At 40.5% G+C, this 21,628-nt stretch overlaps 2 protein-coding genes across 8 annotated transcripts; one reads left to right on the forward strand and one right to left on the reverse strand.

Moving 5' to 3' along the window:
* Positions 1 to 132: 132 nt before the first annotated feature.
* On the reverse strand, positions 133 to 21,438 carry fdl (fused lobes). Of its 4 annotated transcripts, none has more exons than XM_076539671.1 (7): positions 20,968 to 21,438; positions 7,360 to 7,503; positions 6,651 to 6,749; positions 4,813 to 5,075; positions 4,112 to 4,723; positions 2,951 to 3,680; positions 133 to 2,879 (listed from the first exon to the last, which is right to left on the reverse strand). In XM_076539671.1, exons 2-7 carry the CDS (start codon positions 7,491 to 7,493, stop codon positions 2,732 to 2,734), a joined length of 1,986 nt encoding a protein of 661 aa, XP_076395786.1. In that variant the 5' UTR covers positions 7,494 to 7,503; positions 20,968 to 21,438; the 3' UTR covers positions 133 to 2,731. The 4 variants fall into 4 exon arrangements, with proteins under 4 accessions (XP_076395786.1, XP_076395785.1, XP_076395784.1 ...); XM_076539670.1 differs by having other exon boundaries at positions 20,963 to 21,438; XM_076539669.1 differs by lacking the exon at positions 20,968 to 21,438 and adding an exon at positions 8,022 to 8,125.
* Positions 7,427 to 15,080, forward strand: s-cup (spermiogenesis-related protein stanley-cup). 4 transcript variants are annotated; one of them, XM_076539679.1, is made up of 7 exons: positions 8,258 to 9,220; positions 10,165 to 10,286; positions 10,562 to 10,744; positions 11,354 to 11,528; positions 11,691 to 11,885; positions 12,848 to 13,004; positions 13,708 to 15,080. In XM_076539679.1, the coding sequence occupies exons 4-7, from the start codon at positions 11,500 to 11,502 to the stop codon at positions 14,041 to 14,043; spliced, it is 717 nt and encodes a 238-aa protein (XP_076395794.1). In that variant the 5' UTR covers positions 8,258 to 9,220; positions 10,165 to 10,286; positions 10,562 to 10,744; positions 11,354 to 11,499; the 3' UTR covers positions 14,044 to 15,080. The 4 variants fall into 4 exon arrangements, with proteins under 4 accessions (XP_012151721.1, XP_076395794.1, XP_076395793.1 ...); XM_012296331.2 differs by lacking the exons at positions 8,258 to 9,220; positions 10,165 to 10,286 and adding an exon at positions 7,427 to 7,529; XM_076539678.1 differs by having other exon boundaries at positions 8,258 to 10,286.
* Positions 21,439 to 21,628: the final 190 nt, after the last annotated feature.

The raw sequence follows: 21,628 nt of genomic DNA on the forward strand, positions 1-21,628 counted from the left end.
CTTGACAAGGATTTCTGTCAAATATACAAACGCAATTGTAAATAAAAATGTACAGACTGTGTGTTTGCGTGAGGTAGTCATAAATCATTAGGAACGTTGGGAATCAATTGTTCGGGAAACAAGAAGAAGATATTTTGTATTCAAAATCTGTTTTATGTTAAACTTACACCAACCACATTTTACAACAGATTGCGTTAATGATGGATCAACACGAGAAATCATCCGCCCACAATTTGACAAAAGATGATCTCTTCACAATTTTATCGCTATAATTAAAATAATTCACCAACACCTTTTTCTTCTGCGATTTTTACACTCATATTTTGCAAAACAGGACATAATGAACCGTTCTAAAATAATTCGATAATCAAATTATATAATTATTTATAGAAATATCGAATATGCATGGGTACAGCGGATGATTTAGCGGTCGCTATCCAACAGGTCCAACATAAACATCACTTCTTTTTACAGCCATCGATGTCGGTAAGTGTCGATAAGTACAGACGATTCATTTAATTTTTTCGCAGCTATCCCAGTTTCTATTCAATTATTTATTCAACTACGTGTTCTGGGGCACGTCGCTCCCTACGTCGAACTGTGATCGTGTATTTACAAATTTCCTCGACTCGTATTAATAGGCCATCTTGTTCACCAGATGCAAGAAAAACAACGTTCCTTTGATTTCTCGTTTAAGTCGGGCCCACAGTGGAACAAATTCGCGTTGTGCATCGTATGATGAATTCGAAATTTTTATTTATCTACTTGAGAATTGGAAAACTATTAAGTTTTCCCGAGCACAACGCAAATTTCTACCAACATAAACTCGTCTTTACATTTCACAAAAAAACGGTGTAAAGCGTATCGAAAAATGAAACATTTTATTCAAGTTTGTCGATGAACTCTGCGATCGGTTTCCCTTCAGATTCTCGGTACAAATGGAAGTGACATAGTCGTACAAAGTATATTTTACTCTAAGATACAGGATGAACCGCAACGGATTGAAGATGCAGATCAAAGTAATCTCATTGAACATGGATCCGTCTGGGTTCAGCCCGTATTCGTTACCAAAAAAGAAATACCGTAACATTTGTTTCCATGAAAATTCCTTGTCTTAATTTTTTGTATTAATTCTACAGTTAGGACCTAAATGTGGCAGTTTAAAGAGGGAAGCCTACGCGAATCGCGCTATTCTCGTGTTTCGATAGCCACGTTTCGTTGTCCCATGACAACATTGTATTCTCTTTTCCTGGCGACAGGATTATTTTAGAAGTTTCGTTAATAACGTGTGTGAAATATCCTTGATATTGTCATTTTGACCGATACTTTTTATGCTTTGCTCTGTGACAATTCAAAAGTAACTTGAAGTATAATTTTTAAAACGATTGTTAATTTTACGTCTAGTTTCATAGCGTTATTGTGGAGGAGTATTAACTCCTAGGCACAAGTCCTAGGATATTTAAGTACTACTGCCTCTGTAGTATTCGTGGAATCTTATGACTGATATCCAAAAAATTTCTACGTGAACAAAGCATAATCAATGGTCCATCAAAATGATAATGTCAAAGAAAAGTTCCTGTATACGGAACGTACTGAATTTTCTATCGTCCATTTGTGAACGACGACCAGTATAATCTCAGTATCCGTCACCAAGATTCATCTAGGAACGCGCACGGTGTTCACACGTGAAATCGTACAGCAACGATGATGCGTTCAGGCATCGCGAGTAGATTACATCGGAAAGGCACTTCGAACGAAAAGTATGGCATCGAGCTACAACAAGGCGTCGCGCGACAACTTCGCGCTCGTGAATTCTTTGAATTGACCTGTTAGTTCATCTTGTCGTGCTTCGCTTATGTACTGGTCGCTTACTCGGAAACATAGTCGAGTATACCGTGTTCTTTCTGTCTTCAACGCATTTGCATCAGAAAAGCACATTTAAACTTCTTGGACACATGCACATGATCAGTATACAGGATGAGTCAATAAGAACTGATACTCAAAATAATTTGTTTATTAGTCGTATCAAAGAGTAAAAATTTTGAAGTTCTCAAATTTTTAAATACATAACATCTTCCTATACAATTGATCTTATAATCTGTCTGCTACTTCTACAATAAAATCTCAATAAAACATCCTATCCTTTTCGATCTTTGTAGCTACAGAAACACAAATGTTCAAATCCCTATAGATGCGAATGCGTTGAAACAGAAAAACCCGAGAACGTATCATTGTGCCATGTGTATTCGGCAGAAAGAAACGCATAAACGCTCGAGAAGTTCCTTCCCCTTTTTCATTTCAATTCGTTTAAGTAAATCTCCTACGAACTAGATCCTCTTGCTGACTCAGACACCTCGAGTTAGAATTCGCATGATCGACGTGAACATGGTCATTGAAACGCAAACATGAACATCTTCCTCGACGCGCCTGTTTCCGGTGCCACATCACCGAGGCCACCTAACCATAGGTGGACCTACGTATGTCACATCTGCGTGAATCAGCATTCTGTACATAGTGTTAGCTCGTTCAAGGACTGGCAGAAACGTTATCGGGTAATCAGTGATTCATAGATCACGAACAAATTATTCAAGTCTTCGTCCTCGATGATAAGGTGTCTCGCAGAGGCTATCAGAGGATCAGAAAATGGCAGATAGAACCGTTTCTCTTTGTCGCACCCGTGCGTACAATTCCAGTCGAAGGATTTAGCAATCGTTTCCGGCCTAGCGAACGGTCAGAGACATTTGCCGGGGTTCTGGGAACACCACTGGGGCCACATTGCTTCCGTCTTCAGACCTCGACTCGTTAGCACCTCCATGTGGGCCGCTAGCCTCGTATACACGCTTTCGTCCGTGGAGTAGCCGTAGGTTGGTAAGTCGCTCCTACATGAAAAATTTTCATATTAATACTCTGAGATAATTCATGAATTATCTTTAAACCCATTCTAACCTACCATAATCTTTCAGCAAGAGCGGACGCTCTAGGCCATAGTCGAGGTCCTAAGGACGCGTCTCCAGTTTGCTCGCTCCAGATAGCAGCCTCCCCTCCCAGAACCAGATTCAGGTGTTGCTGAGGATAGTCCCGCCAAGGACGATGATTATAAACGGTCTGCCAGGTGCGGTATTCGCCACAGGCAGCTTCTCCAGTTTCCCTCCACCTGCCGAACCCGCAATCCAGGTACCAAGCGTCCACGTGCGACACGATCACCCTGAAGCCATCCTCCAGAAGATCAGGTGTCTCCGGCCAGTTGCTTCCTCCCCACGATTGGATCACGTGGATCTTCGGATCGAAGTACATGGTGATGTACGGTCTCTTCGTTAACGGTGAACTCCACAGAATCACAGCCTTCGGAACCTGGTCGTGGTTGGCCTTGACCAGCCTCTGCGTGATCTTCGTCTCAAACTCCGCCCACATCGCGTGATGATCGGTCATGTTCTGCGCCTGCATCGCTGCTGTGATGTTACCGTATTGGGCCCAACAGTCCAAGTTTACCTCGTCACCACCGAGGTGCACGATGTCGCGGATCTCGGTTAGGTCCAGCAACTCACGGTATAATCCCTCTAGTATTCTGTAGGAGTGCTCGTTGATGGGATTCAACTGGCCGCAATTCGGCTCGCCGCAATACGACGACCATGGCTGCTGATCAACGCAGAGTGCCAGCTCCCCGTAACCGTACTCCGTCCCTGGAATTAATTAATTCGATCAGGTGTGGCGCGTGAGTGGGCTTGAAACCGGGATTCAAGGGGCTGTTCGTATTTTGATGCACGAAATTTCTACACTCCTACGTTGTAAAACATAGATCCTCTATTAACATAGATATAGGTCTTTCTAAATCCAGCAAGTACCTATTAAAATTTATTGAGATAATCTATCAATAAATATATTATCGAATTTATTCTCTGTAACATTTCGTTAGGGTGTCAAGATTAAAACAGGAAGAAAGAAGTTGATTCCGTTTGACCAAAGATCCAAAGGATCCTCATAATCCGTGACCCAGTAATGTCCAAATAAAGAGGTGTTGCCCCCGCCTAACCAATCTAGATTTAACCCCGAACGCCGGCCATTTATCCGTCTATCCTCTTTTCGCCGTCTTGTAAGAAGCTTTGCGACTCACCCCATTGCCATCCAGCGCCAGCGTGGGCGGGTGAATCGATCTCGACGAGCACCCTGATGCCCCGGATCCTCGCGTAATCCGCGAGATCCTTCACGTCATCGGGCGTGTAAATCTGATCACCGCTATAGGCTCCCCATCTGGCCATTTCTGGGAATTGTGCCGAGTCGAACGGGAAGCTCTGCGAGTCGGTCAGGTGCCAATGGAACGTGTTCAATTTCGACGCCGCCATTCCATCGATCACGCGCTTCAGCCGCTCGATAGAGAAGAATTGTCTGCCGGTATCCACCAGCAAACCTCGATAAGGGAACATCGGTTTGTCCTCAACGGAGGCGTGGGACAGCACCCTAAGAGCACCCTCCCTTCCCGCCGTCTCGTCCCACCAAATCATCTGGCCCAGCGTCTCCAGACCGTGTCTGGCACCGAAGTAACTTTTCGCGCTTATTCGTGCCTCCAAGGTTCTCCCTTTGGTGTTTAACTCCAGAGTGTAGGACTCGTCCGTGTCCAGGTTCGGACCCACTGGACGACCGTTCCCGGCCGACAGGTAGATCACGAAGCTGTCCACTCCGGACCTGCTCTTCGCGTTTGGAATCTTTATTAGGCTTCTGATGTTGCCTGGAAATGAGCAATGCATTTTGGAGTATAGTAACAACGGCAATGTTAACAATAATATAAATTAATACACGAATAATCCAAGTTCTTACCGACGAAGACATCCTTCGCATGCTCCAACAAGTTCTTCGTCTCCTGATCGCTGGTATTCACCGTGACGAATTCTATCTGATGCAGTTGTATGATAATACTATCATCCCCTAGAACCACGTTTCCGGTTGGCCTTGGCCAAAGCAGACGAGTGTTACCACCGCAAAGAGCGATACAACTCGCCAGAGATGTTCTCGAAGATCGGACTGCTCTCCTCTCACAGCGACCAGCAACGCAGGCCCAGGACCACGGACTCTGGAATGTCCTGTGATCCGGAAGCCAACAAATAAACTAATCAACGTCTCGAACCATCGTCGTTACATTTCTTCACTTTTTAACGACACGTAATACAAGCACGTGGACGACTCACTTGCGAGATACTAGAGCTTCCCATAAGTAATTTCATTTTTTAATTATTGATAATCTTTTTCTGTCTCTCTAATAGATTTTAAATTGTAGGTTCCATGGTGATTCGTTGAAAATGATATCGCTTATGGGTAGCCACAATAGATAACACGTAAAAGCGATTGTACAAAAATGGTGGAATTATGAAAGGTGCAATCAAGTAGGAACTATCGATGCTTGTGCATATGGAAGGTGAAGGAAAAAGTGCTGATCTTGTGGTTAAATTAAGTTGTTAAGTTGTATGGAAGAATTATCTAGGATTACTTGTATAGATGATCAGGTATTGTACACATAATGTTGTTCCATGTTTTGTACAAAGGAATGTAAGTAATCTAGAAACATGTTAAAAGTTAAACTAAAGGGTACAGTGAACTGAAAGTCGAAAAAATAGAACCAAAAGAAAGACATTGCCAAGTGTGCCGAGGAATCGGGAAGTTAGCCAACTTGTTCTGAGAAACAACATGATACCTGTTTTCTCAAATCGAATTCAAACAACGAGAGCTTTCACAGAAAACTAATATAAGATTGTCAAGTTTGAAGGAATTATTTAAACAGTGCAATTTCAAATCTTCAGATCTTTCTACATCGCGAACTTCTAAATTTTCACATCCCCAATTTCCATCTCTAATTTCTCGAATTCGCAAATTTTTAGATGAAACCTATGAGTGATGGTCTCTATATAGAATAGTCTCTATTGCCTCCAAGTATTTTCCTCTCCTAGAGCCTCATCGATGGCATCACAGTGCCTCTATTTTCTCTTAGCACATCCTACTGTTCTACAAACATTCGATTTTCTTGTCCAGAGAAAATTCATCAGAGAAATCCTGATGGTCATCGATAATGGTCCTTCGCAATGACGTACACATACACAACCATCAGACGAAGAAAATCATCAAAGAATCAAGAGCTATTAAAACGATTCAAGAGGATAATAAAAAACGAGCTAAATGAAATGCGTTGGACATGCAAGGTAACCGAGGAAAACAAGCAAACGTACACCACGAAGTGTCCCGTGAAACGGTTTCAAAAAGCGAAAAATGAGGAAGTGAGAGATACACAATCTTGAAATACTTCGAGAAAGAAATATTTCACAGAGGATACAGAGAGGAGGCGATCGTAGCGCAGAACTTTTCCGGGACTCAGCAGGGCCGGCCTTCTTCATAAAGGAGTCCGGGTGCTAAACATCCTGGGACCCCATAAACAATTACATGTTTTTACTCCTTTAAATTCACACACTTTTTGAATGTATAGTTTATTGTACAAATCTCCCTTTTCTTTTTTAATGTATGAAATGTATTTTTGTCTAGGAGCCACATGTAAATCGTGGGCCGAGTGTGTTGCACCGGGCTGCGCGCTCTCTTTATATGGCCGGCCCTGGACACAAGAAGCTTTATAGCAAAGTATGGGTGTTCCTCCTCGACGAGGAGGACGTTACCTAGGCTCTTCCAGATACTCGTAGAGCCGTTCCTCCGGCCTCTTCGTGCTTTCATTACCGACCAGGAAAGTAACCAAGCCTCGCTGCAACTCCTTCAGTCTTTGATGCGCATGGAGTCACCGGAAGTGTGCAGTGTGTAATTAACAAAACGAGACGTGTGCGGCAAACAAAAGTTAACACAAGTTAAACAAAATACGCCGCGTATAATATCGTGTACAGGAGGCGCGTAAATAATATTTGAATGGAATGGAGTAATAAAGAGAGATAGAGAGAAAGAGATAGAGATATGGAGGTGATCGTGAATGAGGGGAACGAGATTAGAGTCTGTAAATTTTTCTAATCGGGTTTGTAAACGGATTCGCGGGGTATACAGAGTGTCTCGGTGTCTGTTGGACAATTTGCAACGTTCGCAAATTTTTTCTCGTGAGTGCATTTGTTATTAAAATTTTCAAGCAGCATATAAGTTACAAAGATAAATTACAAATTTACGAGTTATAAATTAGAACATATCTGCGAATTAAAGCTGATTGAAGTTAATTAGGAATTACGTGTCAAGGTGTGTACGCCGATCAGACAAAACGGGTCGGACGATAATAGCACGGACACCCTGTATACACGAAGTTCGCAGCTAAAAGGGTTAATACAGGCGATAATTGGATCGAGTATCGACTCGTATCGCGTTATGTGCATTACATTAACGTGTACTTACCGTCGAGACGAGAACGGCTGAAGAGAGACGAGCGGCGGAGCGTGTGCGTACATGGCGATAAGTAGAACCCCAGTCATCAACACCAGGAAGAGGAGAATTTTCCTCATCCATCCGCTGGGCACGTTACCCACCATTCTCGCAAGTCTATAATAAAAAATTAGCAACAACAAGTAATTATTTCTGATCATACACATCTTATCTCTACTTTCTATTAAACAATTCTTGTCGCTACAATTATATTTCTGGTATCGTGTTCATCGACTTGAAAATCAGGAAATGTCTCATTACATTAAATACGAAAGGGTACATTATTTATAATAAAAGGAAATGCTAAGGTAAAAATATTCGAGTTATAGTGAAAAAGAAGTGGGCATTCCTGCATTCTATCTCTAGATCTCAAGATCCCGAAAGATTCCCAAAATCCCTAAGCCCCCGTATTCCTATTAACTAACGTTATTCCCAGTTTCGAATAAACGTGTCTGTAATAAGGCAAATCGGTAATTCTTGGCACGAAGCCGTACGTTGGGTAAATCCTCTTAAATTGAAAGAGGAATAAGCTGGAGTCCAGCGACGTCGACTTATGCGTAACCAAACACGATAATCTCGCAGTAGCATAATCGTGAAAGGTGAGGATCGACGAAAAGTTGTCCTTTGAACTTTACCTTTCAACATGGCTCGATAGGAATGCATCGACGTCGAAATGGGATGCACCTCGATAAAACGAGGAACGACGTCTGAAAGCTTCAGGCATCGGCCACAGACGGAACTTATTCCACAGTTTCGCAACGACTGGTATTGCGTATCGAAAGACTAAAGTTTTCGTGTTAACCAACCGACTGGTCGCGAATCGATTCCGACAACCTGTACGGCTGATCGACTCGAAGGACGAGCGAAAAGTGTCCGGGTAATTTCATGCGAACACGTTGTCGAATCACAGAACTACGGGGTGAATAGTAAATGGGGATAGAGCTCTGCACTTCGATTCGCGATTAAAACGTTCTCTGTTGTTGGTTGACGGTCATCGAGCATGCAGGCTATAGCTAATTTGATCAAACACTCGGGAAACTTTCAGGGTCTATAACTTCGTGAAATAGTAACGACAGGTTCATTCATGCATTTTGCAATTGCAAGACGTTCCAAAAATTCGGAAGTTATAAACCCTGACATCGATTTCCATAAGTTTCATGCGCAAACTTCCAAATATTAATATATCAGAATGCTGCGAATGTTGGTCTACCAAAAACGTTTTAGTACACGATATTAAGAGATCTCCCGAGAGATGCCTCGAGTCATTAAATCGACCTGGTAAAAACGTGGAACTCTCCAGACAGTACTCGGTAATTCGTTTAGAATACGGAATTTAAAAGGTTGAAATTAACGGGAGATAAAAATTGATTTCCCAAATGCATTTTCGAAGAGGATGACTCATCCTAGGTTCACCCCTGCTCGCACCTTGGCCCTATTCGTGGCTGTTCGTCCCAGTTCCAGGCGTTCCGTCTGGTTCCACCGTGTTAGGCGTCGCGACGCTCGGCGTCGTGCGCCGCCCGGTTACGTCCTGGACTCACGGCGTGGCGTCGTAGCCAGGCAACGCGCATATTATGACCACCGTAATAGTTTCAAACGAAACGGTTACGGGAACGGATCGACACTTTTCCCCCTTGCATAAGATCGCGAAGCCACACACCGCACTCGCCGGTTAATCGAAAACGATTCCAACCGTGGATTGTGCAGATTTTATGTTGCATTCATACGTTTCGATTGCAAAACAGAGGGGTTTCACGCTGATTTGCGGTTGATGTTCATTCAACAACCCAGGGGGATGATCCAGTTTCAGGGATCAGTTTTAGTTTGATGTAGGCTGGTAAGATTTTTAATTGCGAAAGGTGATTTAATTTGCAACGAGTCTTAAGATCTAGAGTGTAACGTGACATAGTGGGATAATCAAAAGAATTTGTCAAATCTTTCATTCAGAAAATTTTGCTAGCTCGAAGGGTTGATGAAATAATTTTGGAACGTTATGACAGTGAGAATAGCATTGGTGTTTAGGGTAGTCTTTGTCACCTTAATTTTGTGCCTTCACAGATAGTTATGCTATGTCTGGTATGTAAATTTATATCTTTATATCTTTCCAGTGATTCATTCATAGATTAATACTAATATGTTTAGAAGTTTTAACATTGTAATTTATATTTTTGTCAAACTTACATTTTAATATCAAAACCTTGATGGTCTAATCAATTAATCTCTGCAATTAAGGTGACTTAATGTATAAAGTACAATGTGAATGAGGCTTAAAGCAAGGTGACCACTAAGAAATACAAAATTATGAGGAAGTGTTCACGACAAACTAGATACGAAGTCGTTTGTAATTATATCTTTCGCGATACTTTGATTGCAGCAGATAGATAATCCAGGAAATACTTGTATCTAACCTCGGTGAATAACTGTTGCAATTTTATCTTGTTATTTCTAGCAAAAGTAACCGTTCTAGCTTTAAGAAGATTGATCAACTATTTTTCTTTGCATGACATAATATCAATGACACATTGTCACACAGTGAAAATGGATAAGTGTCAGACATAGCTAATTTGCAAATTTAAGTAGTTCAACCTCTTCAGGAATGAGAATTATTCTTTTAACGCCTAACAAAATTATTTTTGAGGTCAAGTAGTGACAAGTAGCGACAAATTCTTTGTCTTTTCGTTTATTAACCCTCAAAGCTGAATGCAGTCTAAGTAAACCGATGCTTTTTAAGAAATCTTTTTAAGCCTTTTAAGAATGCCGTCTATTTCATTCTTTGTTAAGCTAAAAGTTTCGTCAATCGAGCAGGCTGGGGCCACAAATCGATCGTATACTCACGAAGGACGTAACAAATGGCGCAAGAACTATAGGGTAGTTTCACTCGTTCGAATATTTACCGTACCCAGGTATTTTTACCCATTTAACGTTTCAAAAACAACTCTAAAATTCCAGCGGAAATCGATAACAAAACTGGTATTCAATTTTTAGCAATGCGTGGTACAGCTATGGTTAAAATTTTATCATCGCTTCCCAGATAAATTACAAATTTTCACGATTTTGTATTCGGTGATATTGTTCAGTCACACGTTTAATAACAGAACATCGATAAATACAAATTTTCTATCATGATAAAAATAAAACAAAGTCGTAAACAAGTTTTACACATATTTTACGTTTGCAGGAAAAGCTAGAAGTGTGATGTGTTAATAACCAGGTGAAAAATTCATGTATCGAAATCACGATGAACACAACACCGTTGCTATTTTAATACCATGTCAAGGAGTTAATTATTCATGCTCGTATTCAAGAATTGAACCTTATTTCCCATTGGGAGAACACGCGCCACAGGAAACTAGGACGTACGGTGTGTATTTTCATTTTCACGTGAAATACTTTACATTCAATCGAAGTCTTCATTCATTCAACCACTGATACATTTGTTCTCTGCACTTCAATCAATTCTCGATCACTGAAATAGTTTGTCTCATCTATCGGTATATTCGCTCGATATTTATTCAAGCTGTCACTTATTTAACTTTGTTACTTTTTATCGAACACATTAAATTTGAATAAAATCGAAATTTTACGAGTTTCCTGAGAACCTTGGTCGCTGCGAGGAAAATCGAACGCACTTGCACTTAGAAAAGTTACAACGGTCAACTTCGATCGACAACTTCGTTAATGTTTCACCTCGTCAGTTGACGTACGACCTATCGAAAACACGTATTTTCATTATCAATATTCAACCGATTTAATGCTGTACGAAAAGCTACGAACATTTTCCTTATCGTCAATTTTCTAATATATTCCATCTACATTGGAAACCTAAATAATTTTCTGAATAATAGAAAACGAATTGACTAACGTTTATCAACTGCTTACAACCATCTCGAAAAAATGCAAATAGAAAAGATCAAGTGAAACTGGTTCCAGAGAAGGGTTGCAGTAAAAAAAAGGAATTGTAATTGCGCAGGTATAGTCTTAGAGGGTATGCGACGAAAACGAGCATTTCGATCGAAGAAGCCCAGGGGGACTGAAGGTCGAATAATTCGATGCAAATTCGTTCGAGAAGGATCGAGGGCAACGTAGTATCCGAACGCCGAATAAAGATATTCGAAAATGTCTCACGAATCTCCGCAAGTGAAGAGGTAAGGGATGTTTTCAATCTTAGCTTTAAGGCCGAATTCGTGATCAATACCAAAGGTTTCTTTTGAACAGTCTCTGGGGTCTAAGAACATTTTTTGTTGCTGGTATCAGTAGTGACTTAGTTATATCAGGGGAGAATAGGACATTAAAAGCGAACATTTCAGGTCGACATTTCGGAGAACGATGATGGTGTTGGCTGCCGCGGAAGCCACTTCGAGCAAACGTAACAACACGACCATTTACGAAGACGTGGCCATCCTTCCAGGATATAATGTCACCACGACAGCAAGTGGAGCATCCAGTAAGACGAGCCATTCCGAGACCGATTTACATGGGAATGTTAACATTCTCCTCGGTGGGTGAGTACTCGCATTTCTATCTTCGATATCGCCGATATTCAATATCCGTGATGTTCGATCAACGATCATAATTCAGCAGACTCGAACGTATATCATACGGGCTTTCCTCTGACAATTGAAACAATATTGATTCAAATGTGCACTCTTTTAAAGCTGAGAATCATTTTTAAAATTTGTGAAATACGAGAGTTTCAGGGAGACAAATTTGGAAATTTATTAATTCCTCTTTTGTATATACGTGGTAGTTTAGAGTCAATTACCTACCGGATTTTATGGTTCAGTTAGTATCCAAGGAAGTCTTACCGTTCATACGAAGCAAAGAAAAGATAACATCCAATAAAGATTAGCCTCCTTTCTCATATAAATTACAGAGTATATTTACAGAGTCAACTACTGCAGTGTCTCTCAAACTGGAGTATAAAGATTCTTTTTCTATCTTCAATCTTTAAATCGATGTACCATGCATTCATTTTTTTATATTCCATCAACATCGCACATAGAAGCGCTTAAATCTAAGAACGCCTATCCTAGTGTCATACAAATGTTTACAGAACGTTTATAGAAGTGTTACAGAACAATTTAAATGCGAAAAATGTTAGTAAGAAATAAGTCGAAGAGTACAAGTCTAACGATAATGAAGAACCGTTTCCACCGGAAGTTAGCCTGTCACCGCAATAATCGCAGGCACAGTAGAGAACCGTGATTCTTTGATATTCGCCTAAGTCGTAACGACTATCAAACTGTCGGTTTTTGCTACGGTGTTAAGATGGAATCGCTTCGACGAACCATAAATCCGCCTTCCTTTATTCTGAAGATCTCATAGACTCTTTAAACATTATTAACAGAGATAACTATACCGATATTTCAACATACTGATATCACACGAGTTTAATATGTTTATAGGTGTGTTGTTTAAATGCTTTACGATCACGTTTTTCAACGCGTGCCACTGTTTGTTGCAGAGCGATGCTCAGTGGCGTGATTATGGTCGTTTTTCTAATGTGCTACTGCTGTCATAAGAGTATACGGAAGAGTCGACCACAAGAGTATCCACAATACTGGAGAACGGAACCGGACGTGCACAGTCTTGAGGTGTTCACCACTGAAGCTCACACAGCCGTAAGTTCCCCACTTTTAGAAGATCAATTTAAACGTTTAGTAATTCAGAAAAATCTAAATTAAATTTGGGAAACTTAAGAATTTGGGTCTTCAGATATTTGAGAGCACTGTGTTCATCTTTCCGCAGAAAATACAATCCCGATCACTTTAATCACAAAACCATCGCGAGAAAATGACGTACTGTCCAATTCTTGCCCGCAAACGGTTCGCTTAAGCAGAGCGTTATGTAAAGTTCGGTTAAAATAGCTCGGACGAACCGCACTTTCCGCGGTCCGATCTGATGGAACGGAATCCAAGCGGCGAGTTTACTAGGTGAATCTACTTAGCATTCAAAAATGGTGGATAACTTATCCACGGTTCGTGAGGCGGGAAACTAGGTAACTGTAACCGTTGGGAACAAAACCTGTTCGTTAATCTGTGGTTTCTCATTTTGCCGACATATCGTATAGATATAATATAAGGACGTATATGGTGATTTGCGGTGAAATCGCTTCGTTCGCGGTTACAGGTAAAACAAGAAGCAATTAGAAATCTTCCTTTCACGGATTTATTGGGAATACAATTACAGTATCAGTTAGGGTTCAAGCTATTAGTAGTTTCAATTCTGTAAAAATCTGCAAACTCTGCTGTCCTCAAATACCAAGATTTCCAGATTCAAGTTCTCGAGAGAAAACTAACCTAACCTGTTTCTGTTTTGGTGCAGTGTTGCGAGAGGCAATCAACGGCAGAGGGTAATCCAGACGAGAGTTCTTACGGTGCCCTATCGTGTCCTGTAACGCCCAGATCTGGTCCAGGACCTCCACCCACTTACGACAGCTTGATCTTCGACCCGAAGAGTTTGCCGGCGTGTATCGACAAGAAGATGGACGGTCCTGAAACCCCGGGTACCATCATTCCTTCTATGGTGTCCACTCTGCTGGGATTGGCGGCTACACCCGTGGAATGCAACGAGGCCAGCGAACAAGAAACCACCGCAACCGACGAGGGTTTGCCTTCCTACGAGGCTGCATTAAAGCTCGACTCTAATGGTTACGTGTAATCCGACTGAGCTAGTTTTTAATCGAACGGCCTGCTACGATTTTACGATTCCACGAATCGATTACAAGGATCGTTCCCTCCTGGATGGTTACGACCGCCATTACCAGGGAAGCGGAAACTGGAGCTAACGTTACTTCCGACTTCTCGGTTTCTTGGTTCTTCGGATAACGGTGAACGTTTGTGTGTGGTTTTCAGGGAACTTCGGACAAAAGGTCTGTACTGGTGAAAGATGCTCGAAGATCTATTATGGAGCTGAATATGAAAGATAGACTCAAGTTTTTGGAATTTCGGGACGAATGGTTTAACGAACTGTCCCACAAAAACTAGTTCCAAAACTGAACCAAAACTAGAAAAAAAAACTTGTAAAATTCCAAAGTTGCCTCGTGATTCGATTCCCTGATGAAAATGCAGGAAACTTAGATATTCCTTTGCAGTTTAAGGCTTAGATAAGCAAGTTAGCACGTTGATTACCAAGACAATACGTCGGAAATTTAATTGGGTTGAATAATTCAGTCACTGCAGCGACGAGCTCGTGTCTTAAGCAAAAGGTGTTCCGATCTAAATATTAGGAATTGTAATTATACTTATTACATGTGTATCTCTCGTGATTATACAATTGATTCGGCGAGACGGAATAATCATAAATATTTATATCGATGAAATAGAACATACGGTCGTAAACGTTCACGTGAATCCATTAACACGTAGAATGTTATTACCGTAATGTGAGAAATATAGTGTGCGAATTATGGCAATAATATTTTTACAACGTGCGAACACCGCATGGAATATTACTTTCAATTTTCCCTTTCCGTTCGAGTGATCGAATTCAATTTATCTGTGGCGATCAACGTGTTACTATTTCTACCGAGTGTTTTTAAAGCAACGAATATCTGTTTCCGATCTTTCGAACATTTTAGGAACATGCTTATTAAAACGTAATTTGAAACTGCAAAATTCATAGCTAAAATAACGTGTAGATATATTGTACTTTTAGAATACCGTAAGTGTCTTCAAATTATACGTTTCTGACGAATATATTGAGAAGTTATTTATTTGAATATTGTTGTCAATGATAATATGGTGTCGATAATATTATTATTGCATTAACTTAACAATTATTAGTATTAAGTAATAATCGTAGTGTTTGCCAAACCTATGCCTTCATTTTTCAAAAATAAACAATTCTCACGTTAATATGGAAAGTGATAATTTCCTACGTTGAAATCGTGCGAGTCATGAAGCGTACAGTCATTAAAATACGCTGACATTGACTGTAATTAACTTTAGAAGGGGAATTCCCTAGTTTTACTAATACCACCACGCTAGGTAATTTTAGGACGTTAAAAATCGGGGACCTTAATTTTGCAAAATTAAAAATTCGAAGTAATCTAGTTCCAGTCGTGATCCCCGCCCTAGTTCCCATCTAGTTACGCCAATGAGCGTAGATAGAAATCGATGATCTTAACCTTCGGCTCGCGAAGGCCACTTTAACGGTCCTCTACTATATCGTTGATCAGCTTAAAGACCACTTTAGGAGGGCCTGAATTACAGACTTCGTTTACAGCCGCGGAGCTGATCAAGTGTCGCGAATTCGTCTACGTGTTACTTTACCACATAGGCCTTCGAGCTGAAAATGCGGTTAAATTTCAACGATTTTGCGCCCTAGAACTTGGCAAGAACGTTAGCAACATTCTTCTGTGAGCGTGAGAAGCTCTAGTTCTCAAATTTCTAAATTTTCAATTACCTTCAAAAGTTTCCAAATCCCCAAATTCCTCAAATCTCCAAAACTCCGAAATCCCAAACTGGATTATCCTCTTCACCTCCACCTTAATTTAATTTGTAATCCTAAACAACGAACTCTGCAATGTCAGCCACAATTCGCGATAACAAACAAAACAGGGTAAGGCAGTTTCAACGCTCTAAGCGGGTATGCAGATAGCTTTATTTGCCGCAAGTAAATAATTCAGAAAGCTGTCAACGAATATTGCAAACTTAACGTTTATGTTGGTCTCGTGCTAATTTTGCACCGAGCCTCAACGATAAAACGGCTTAATCTGAAACGCTATGTTTGTTCGACATATAACTCGTCACACAAACGTATCGACTAAATTATTATTGAATAAACACTGGCAGTTAATTCAATCAATCGGTCGTTTCGTGTGACAATTTACGATCGAATGGCAATTATAAAGAATTATTGCTTGATTAGTCTTATCTAAACTACTTGTTGAATTTCAATAAAATTTGTCTGCTTATCGTTCATTCATTATACGTTCATTTCGGTCAAAAGTAGTTTGCAGATTTTTAAGTACAACTTTAGCGATAATTATATATCGTGTTAACTATAAGTCGTTAACAAATTAAAAATTAAGAAATTAATTGCAGCTAACAATTATATCGTTATCTTAAAAAATGTCGAGTTATCGATACAAAAACACAAGTGTTTACGTACTAAGAAATTAATTTCTGAAAAATCTTAAATGATACGTTTATCTGCTCGTGTCTTCTTTTACGAGTGCTTAAAAAACATGCACACATTTAATAATTGATTTTGCAGATAAAGAAAATTTTCCCAACCTTGGAGATTCGAATTTATCAGACACGTAGCAACTGGAAAAAATGATAGCAGGCAACAAATCGTTTGCAAACTTTTAATTTTAATGTAAAGTTCGAAACAGATGAAATATTCGATGCTGTTCTCGCAGGTTGTGATCCACTTTTGCGATAGTTACGAGGAAATCATTGAACCGTTCGCCGAGGGTCGTTCGAAAACTTTCGACCCTACTTTTCCAGCCGAGGAGATGGAAAAATTATTACACGGTAGCTGGAAACTTTTCTTTCCCGATCGCCAACTTTCACGAGCTTCGAAGGTGGCGGAACCTCGTAAATATTTTCATTCGAAAAATAACGGAATCTAATAATTAACGCCTTCCTCAAATCATTGCAGTGAACTATCGCTAGCTGATAAGATATTCTTATTGTTTGCTTGTTCATACATCTATCTTTAAGATATATCATTACACAAGATACGTTTTTAATCGTAATCTCTGATGACTGACATTACTGATACATGCTCTTTCAAACTCTTTAATACAAAAGATTTTGTAAACATTACTAAATTAGACAGTACATTTTATAACGTAAACATTCAGAACCTTTTTATTATAAATCCTACCAATCTTACTAAACAACCTAACAAAAACGTCAATTAACAATAGAGTGTTAAACTCGTACAGAGAATAGATAAGAAGGATAAAACTGAATAAGGTGAGACACATTTACGAGGCACGATTAAATCGTGAGCAGTAGTCCATCACGAGCGTGCACGTTCGCGTTAATTTAGCTCGTGACGTATTCTAAACAGCAACGTAATATGTTTCGATTAATTGGCCTTGCTTTAATGGGTGGCAGTCTCGTCCATTATCCACGGTGACCGGTCCGCCGACAGGATAATCGTGTGTTTTACAACGTCAACGGATTTAGGGCTTACCGGTAGACGACAGAAGACCGTTCCACAGCTTTTCAAAGACTTCCCGTTACCCCCCTTTTCACCCCGTTGTTAATAGGATATTTTCGGTAAAGACGACTTCATGTGGGTGCAACTTGCGTTTCGCACTTGTCTGCGTTCGTTGCACGCCACCGTAAACATCGCATGAGCCTCCGCTTCTAGCTGGACTTCTTTTAATGACTGAATTTTTCCACCAGTCAAGAAATCACTGGACTTTTAATTAATGTCGTCTGATTTAATTAGATGTAAGATATTCAGTACTGGGCTGATTGCATGTAGGTATATTTGCACCTAAAGAGAGAAACTTGATATAGAAAAATCCTGGAACATGCTGATGCAAAAATGTCGATATAATTTCAGTGAAAATACCTAGGTTGGAAAGTAGTAATAACATAGCACTTTCTATGAATAAAACATTGAACATCTACAAAATTCAGGATCGCAAGCTTTCGTGAAATAATAAATCCGGAGGGATGTTAACAGCACAGAATATTTTATAAGTGGAAAATTTAATATCCAAAGTTTGAAATTCCGCTTACGCGGAGAATTTCCTATAAACGGAAAAAGATACGTTTATATAATTCGATACAGAAAGTTTTCTCGTAAGAAGATAATTGCATGAGTGAAGTAATTCGTACAACAAAGAATTAATTTTGTTGAAATATTCAACGCGAAGACAATGAAACAAGATCTTCTCGAACTCGCGTGTGCCCTCGAAACCGAACGAATGGTGAAAGCGACTAGCAAGAAACGCGGTTGCAATTATTTTAATGTCGATGCACGCTGAAACAAAGGCACACCGTGTGTGAAGTTGCAACAACGAGAGGATTCCAACAGACGCGGGTTCAGCCCAGAAAATGAGCGACCGTGAACTTAAGTAACAACCTCTCTTCGTCTGCCTCTAAATAATTCCTCGAATGTTCTATAAATGTAACTCTCCTTTGACCGAATCGACTTATCGAATGTATCCAATCGATTGGATGTAAGTACGAGTTATCAGTTTTATCTGTGATACATGAAATTCTGTTTACAGACTTTTCTTAGATTACGACTCAGTGTTTCTACGATGAATTCTTAACCTGAATACTACGATTATCGGTCAAATTATACTACATACGTAATAAATTGTATTATGTATATATTTCTCAGGGTACAATTATAAACTCGTAAATAAATTTTCCTTCGTGTTGATAGCAAATTCTTGTTAACGTGTTTCATTCGAAAGAAGAAGATTACTTTTAGAAGATGAGCAACGATGTGCTATCTCCGTTGAGAACGTGGTTCGCCGCACCGGATAAAAAAGTTTATCGCCGTTTGCGTAACCACACAAACGGAATGTCCTACCAATTATCTATTCTCTTCCATGTTACAAGCCTTTATTGTGCACGCGTTCAAGAAATATATACAAGTATTTCTCCACATATCGCACACTCCATTTCATTGCCCTCGAAACCTTGAACGACGTATATAAGCCACGTTAATTGTATAACTCATCATCCAGCTTCTTTGTAGGCGATGAGAACTAACCATGTGTTTCGCGATCGCGTGGGCGAATCGCGAGAACCGTGAAAAAGTGTTGCGTACAATTTGTTACGTGGAGAGGATGCTCGAATCAATGATTATCGTTGATCTGCTTCCTGATCAACTATTGCACCCTTTCTTTATATCTGGATGTGGGAGGTCTTTTACGTGTTCTGTGTTATATTACATGTTGTTCTAGTAATTCTACGCGCTGTGATTCCTAGCGTTATAATTTCACTCTTGCACGCTGTGATTCCACGCGAACTAAGCGAATTTCACACGAAATAAAATGAAAAGTGACCCAGATAGTAAAATTGTTCGGGAATGAAAAGATGTTTGGTTGTAAAGACAAACGGTTTAAACGAACTAATTCTCGCAGTGATGGCTGCGTTAAATGGAATTGGAAGGTGACTGGCCAGGAAGATCACACTCGATTAAATCTCGTCTGTGCTGTATTCCGATGCTTGCCCTACAAAAGCTGAGGACGTATTCTAAGGCGAACGTGCCGAAGAACGACTTCGATTCTTTCAACTCGGTGTAATGGAATATGAGATCTATTACAACTCAAAATGTTTCAATGCTTAATTATACCGAAACAAAAAAAGTGGTAAGGGAAGAAATTCTGATTGAAGTTTACTTCGATACATCAGCAAGTTTGCCAATTTCCCTGCAAAAGGAGAGCTGGATCTCCCCTGAGGCCTAACTTAATTTTAATCCAATTCTAATCTGGAACTAACCCAGATTTCGCTTGCATACAAATTAAATTAACGACGATTTCCTGTAGCCGGCTTAGAAACACCGTTCATTAATCAGATAATGAAAAAGTGTTGATGCGGCATCGGCCACGAACAGGGACAAGAATTTTCATCGCCTCGTGCTTCCACGAACGTACATCGTGTATTGCAAATAACAAGATTTTATTTTTTCTTCTTTTTACACGCTCGCAAAGCAACGATGACGAAATCTCGCGAGAAATCTACGTCGATAAGGAAAAAGAACATTTTAATTCCTAATGCGGCTGCATTGTTGACTCGAGCGAATAAATTTAGAGCGTTTTACAGTAATTATCAACCAGTAATTAACAACGCTTCACACGTCGACGATTATGTATATACATGTTTTATGTAATGGATTCTTACAACAGGTAGAACTGGTGTTTTTATTACTGATCTGTAATAACAACAAATGTTATATAAAATACAAAAGACTAGCAAAGTTTGCGAATAAAATAACGAGAGTCTACGACTATTTTCAACCGCAAAAATGACGCGGAAAAAGCGTGGAGTAAAATGATTCATTGCATAAACAGTTCAACTTCCTTCTTAGTATTTTATTTCTAACGAACTGCATCGACAGTAACATCGCAGAAAAATTGGAGAAGAGTTTCGGTCTGAGAGCGGCTCGTACATTTATAGCGCGCTCTAAACTCTCCCGCAAGACTTCAAACAGATGAGCGGTAATCACATCGCATTTAAACATCGATTCAGCCTTTAAACCTTTAAAGGTCCGCGGATTTGTTACGCTGCCGGAGCAGTCGATCAATTCTTCAAAAGCGATCAGCGCCAGTAAAACATGCATACGTTCTTCGAGTTTCACAACATACAACCTTCCATTCACCTGTGCGCTACAAAGTTACACGACGTAGGTGCTAAAGCGAACGCGGCGAACGAAATAGGTTACGCCTTTGTTCCAACAGTCGTGTGTTACGACGCCCGTAGGCAGCGTCTTCTCCCGGTCCAGGACAACAAATTTCGGAAAATAAAAGGAACGCTATGACAGAGCAAGAATCCGGCCGGAAGATGTGGCCAAAAATCGATGCAGCACCACGGACACGTTAAATACACCGTACGAGCCGAAATAAGCGGTGCCGGATCACAAAAGAACTCACCTAACCTTGCTGCAGGACCACTCTCTCTTCGTTCGCGTTATCCGCTTAACCCTCTCCGCGGGGAAAGTTCCATGTACCGGTGTCACCGATTGATTCGATTCGCGGCTCACGAAATTAGCCCTTTCGCGGCGTGACACATTGAAAGGAGGGAAATAAAAAGCGTTCACGGGTAACGGTATGTCTCAGCCATGGCGAAAAGACACGAAAAAGCGTACACGATTTGCCGCCTGGACGCGCGCGCGCGGTCCAACTCGGCTCTCAGTGACACACTGCCTCGACCCGGCACAGCATAGCTCGTCCTGCACGCATCTGTCCGTCACGTCTGACGAGATCCCACGGAATCGAAAGCGTACAGACGCTTTTACCTCTCCCGCGCCTCTACATACACTCAGACAACGAGATAACCGACGATACCGTGCACCGACGATACACATTCGACGACTGTCGGTCGAAAACTAAACGTGTTGCTCCCGCTTACGGAGCCATCTGCTCGCGACGCTCGTAAATAGTTGCACTTTCCAATCATGTCGGTGCAATTTCAAACATCGTATTTTACCACTTTCGATAATACACATGTTGAATATGCATCAAAGACACTTTCTGTTCCGCTAAAAAGTTCTGAAATTCGAGGTAGGATCCTGAAAGGAGTCACTATGACCTCGCCAA

Source organism: Megachile rotundata, chromosome 14 (genome assembly GCF_050947335.1).
Source record: "Megachile rotundata isolate GNS110a chromosome 14, iyMegRotu1, whole genome shotgun sequence".
Classification (NCBI taxonomy): Eukaryota; Metazoa; Arthropoda; class Insecta; order Hymenoptera; family Megachilidae; genus Megachile; species Megachile rotundata.

Coding starts and splice junctions, on each gene's coding strand:
- fdl (XM_076539669.1), bottom strand. CDS start 8,110: ATGCCTGAAGCTTTCAGACGTCGTTCCTCGTTTTATCGAGGTGCATCC. Junction 7,504..8,021: donor CTATCGAGCCATGTTGAAAG/GTAAAGTTCAAA, acceptor TTTTTATTATAG/ACTTGCGAGAATGGTGGGTA. Junction 3,681..4,111: donor TGGCGCTGGATGGCAATGGG/GTGAGTCGCAAA, acceptor AATTAATTCCAG/GGACGGAGTACGGTTACGGG.
- s-cup (XM_012296331.2), top strand. CDS start 11,500: ATGTCTCACGAATCTCCGCAAGTGAAGAG. Junction 11,529..11,690: donor GAATCTCCGCAAGTGAAGAG/GTAAGGGATGTT, acceptor CGAACATTTCAG/GTCGACATTTCGGAGAACGA. Junction 11,886..12,847: donor GTTAACATTCTCCTCGGTGG/GTGAGTACTCGC, acceptor TGTTTGTTGCAG/AGCGATGCTCAGTGGCGTGA.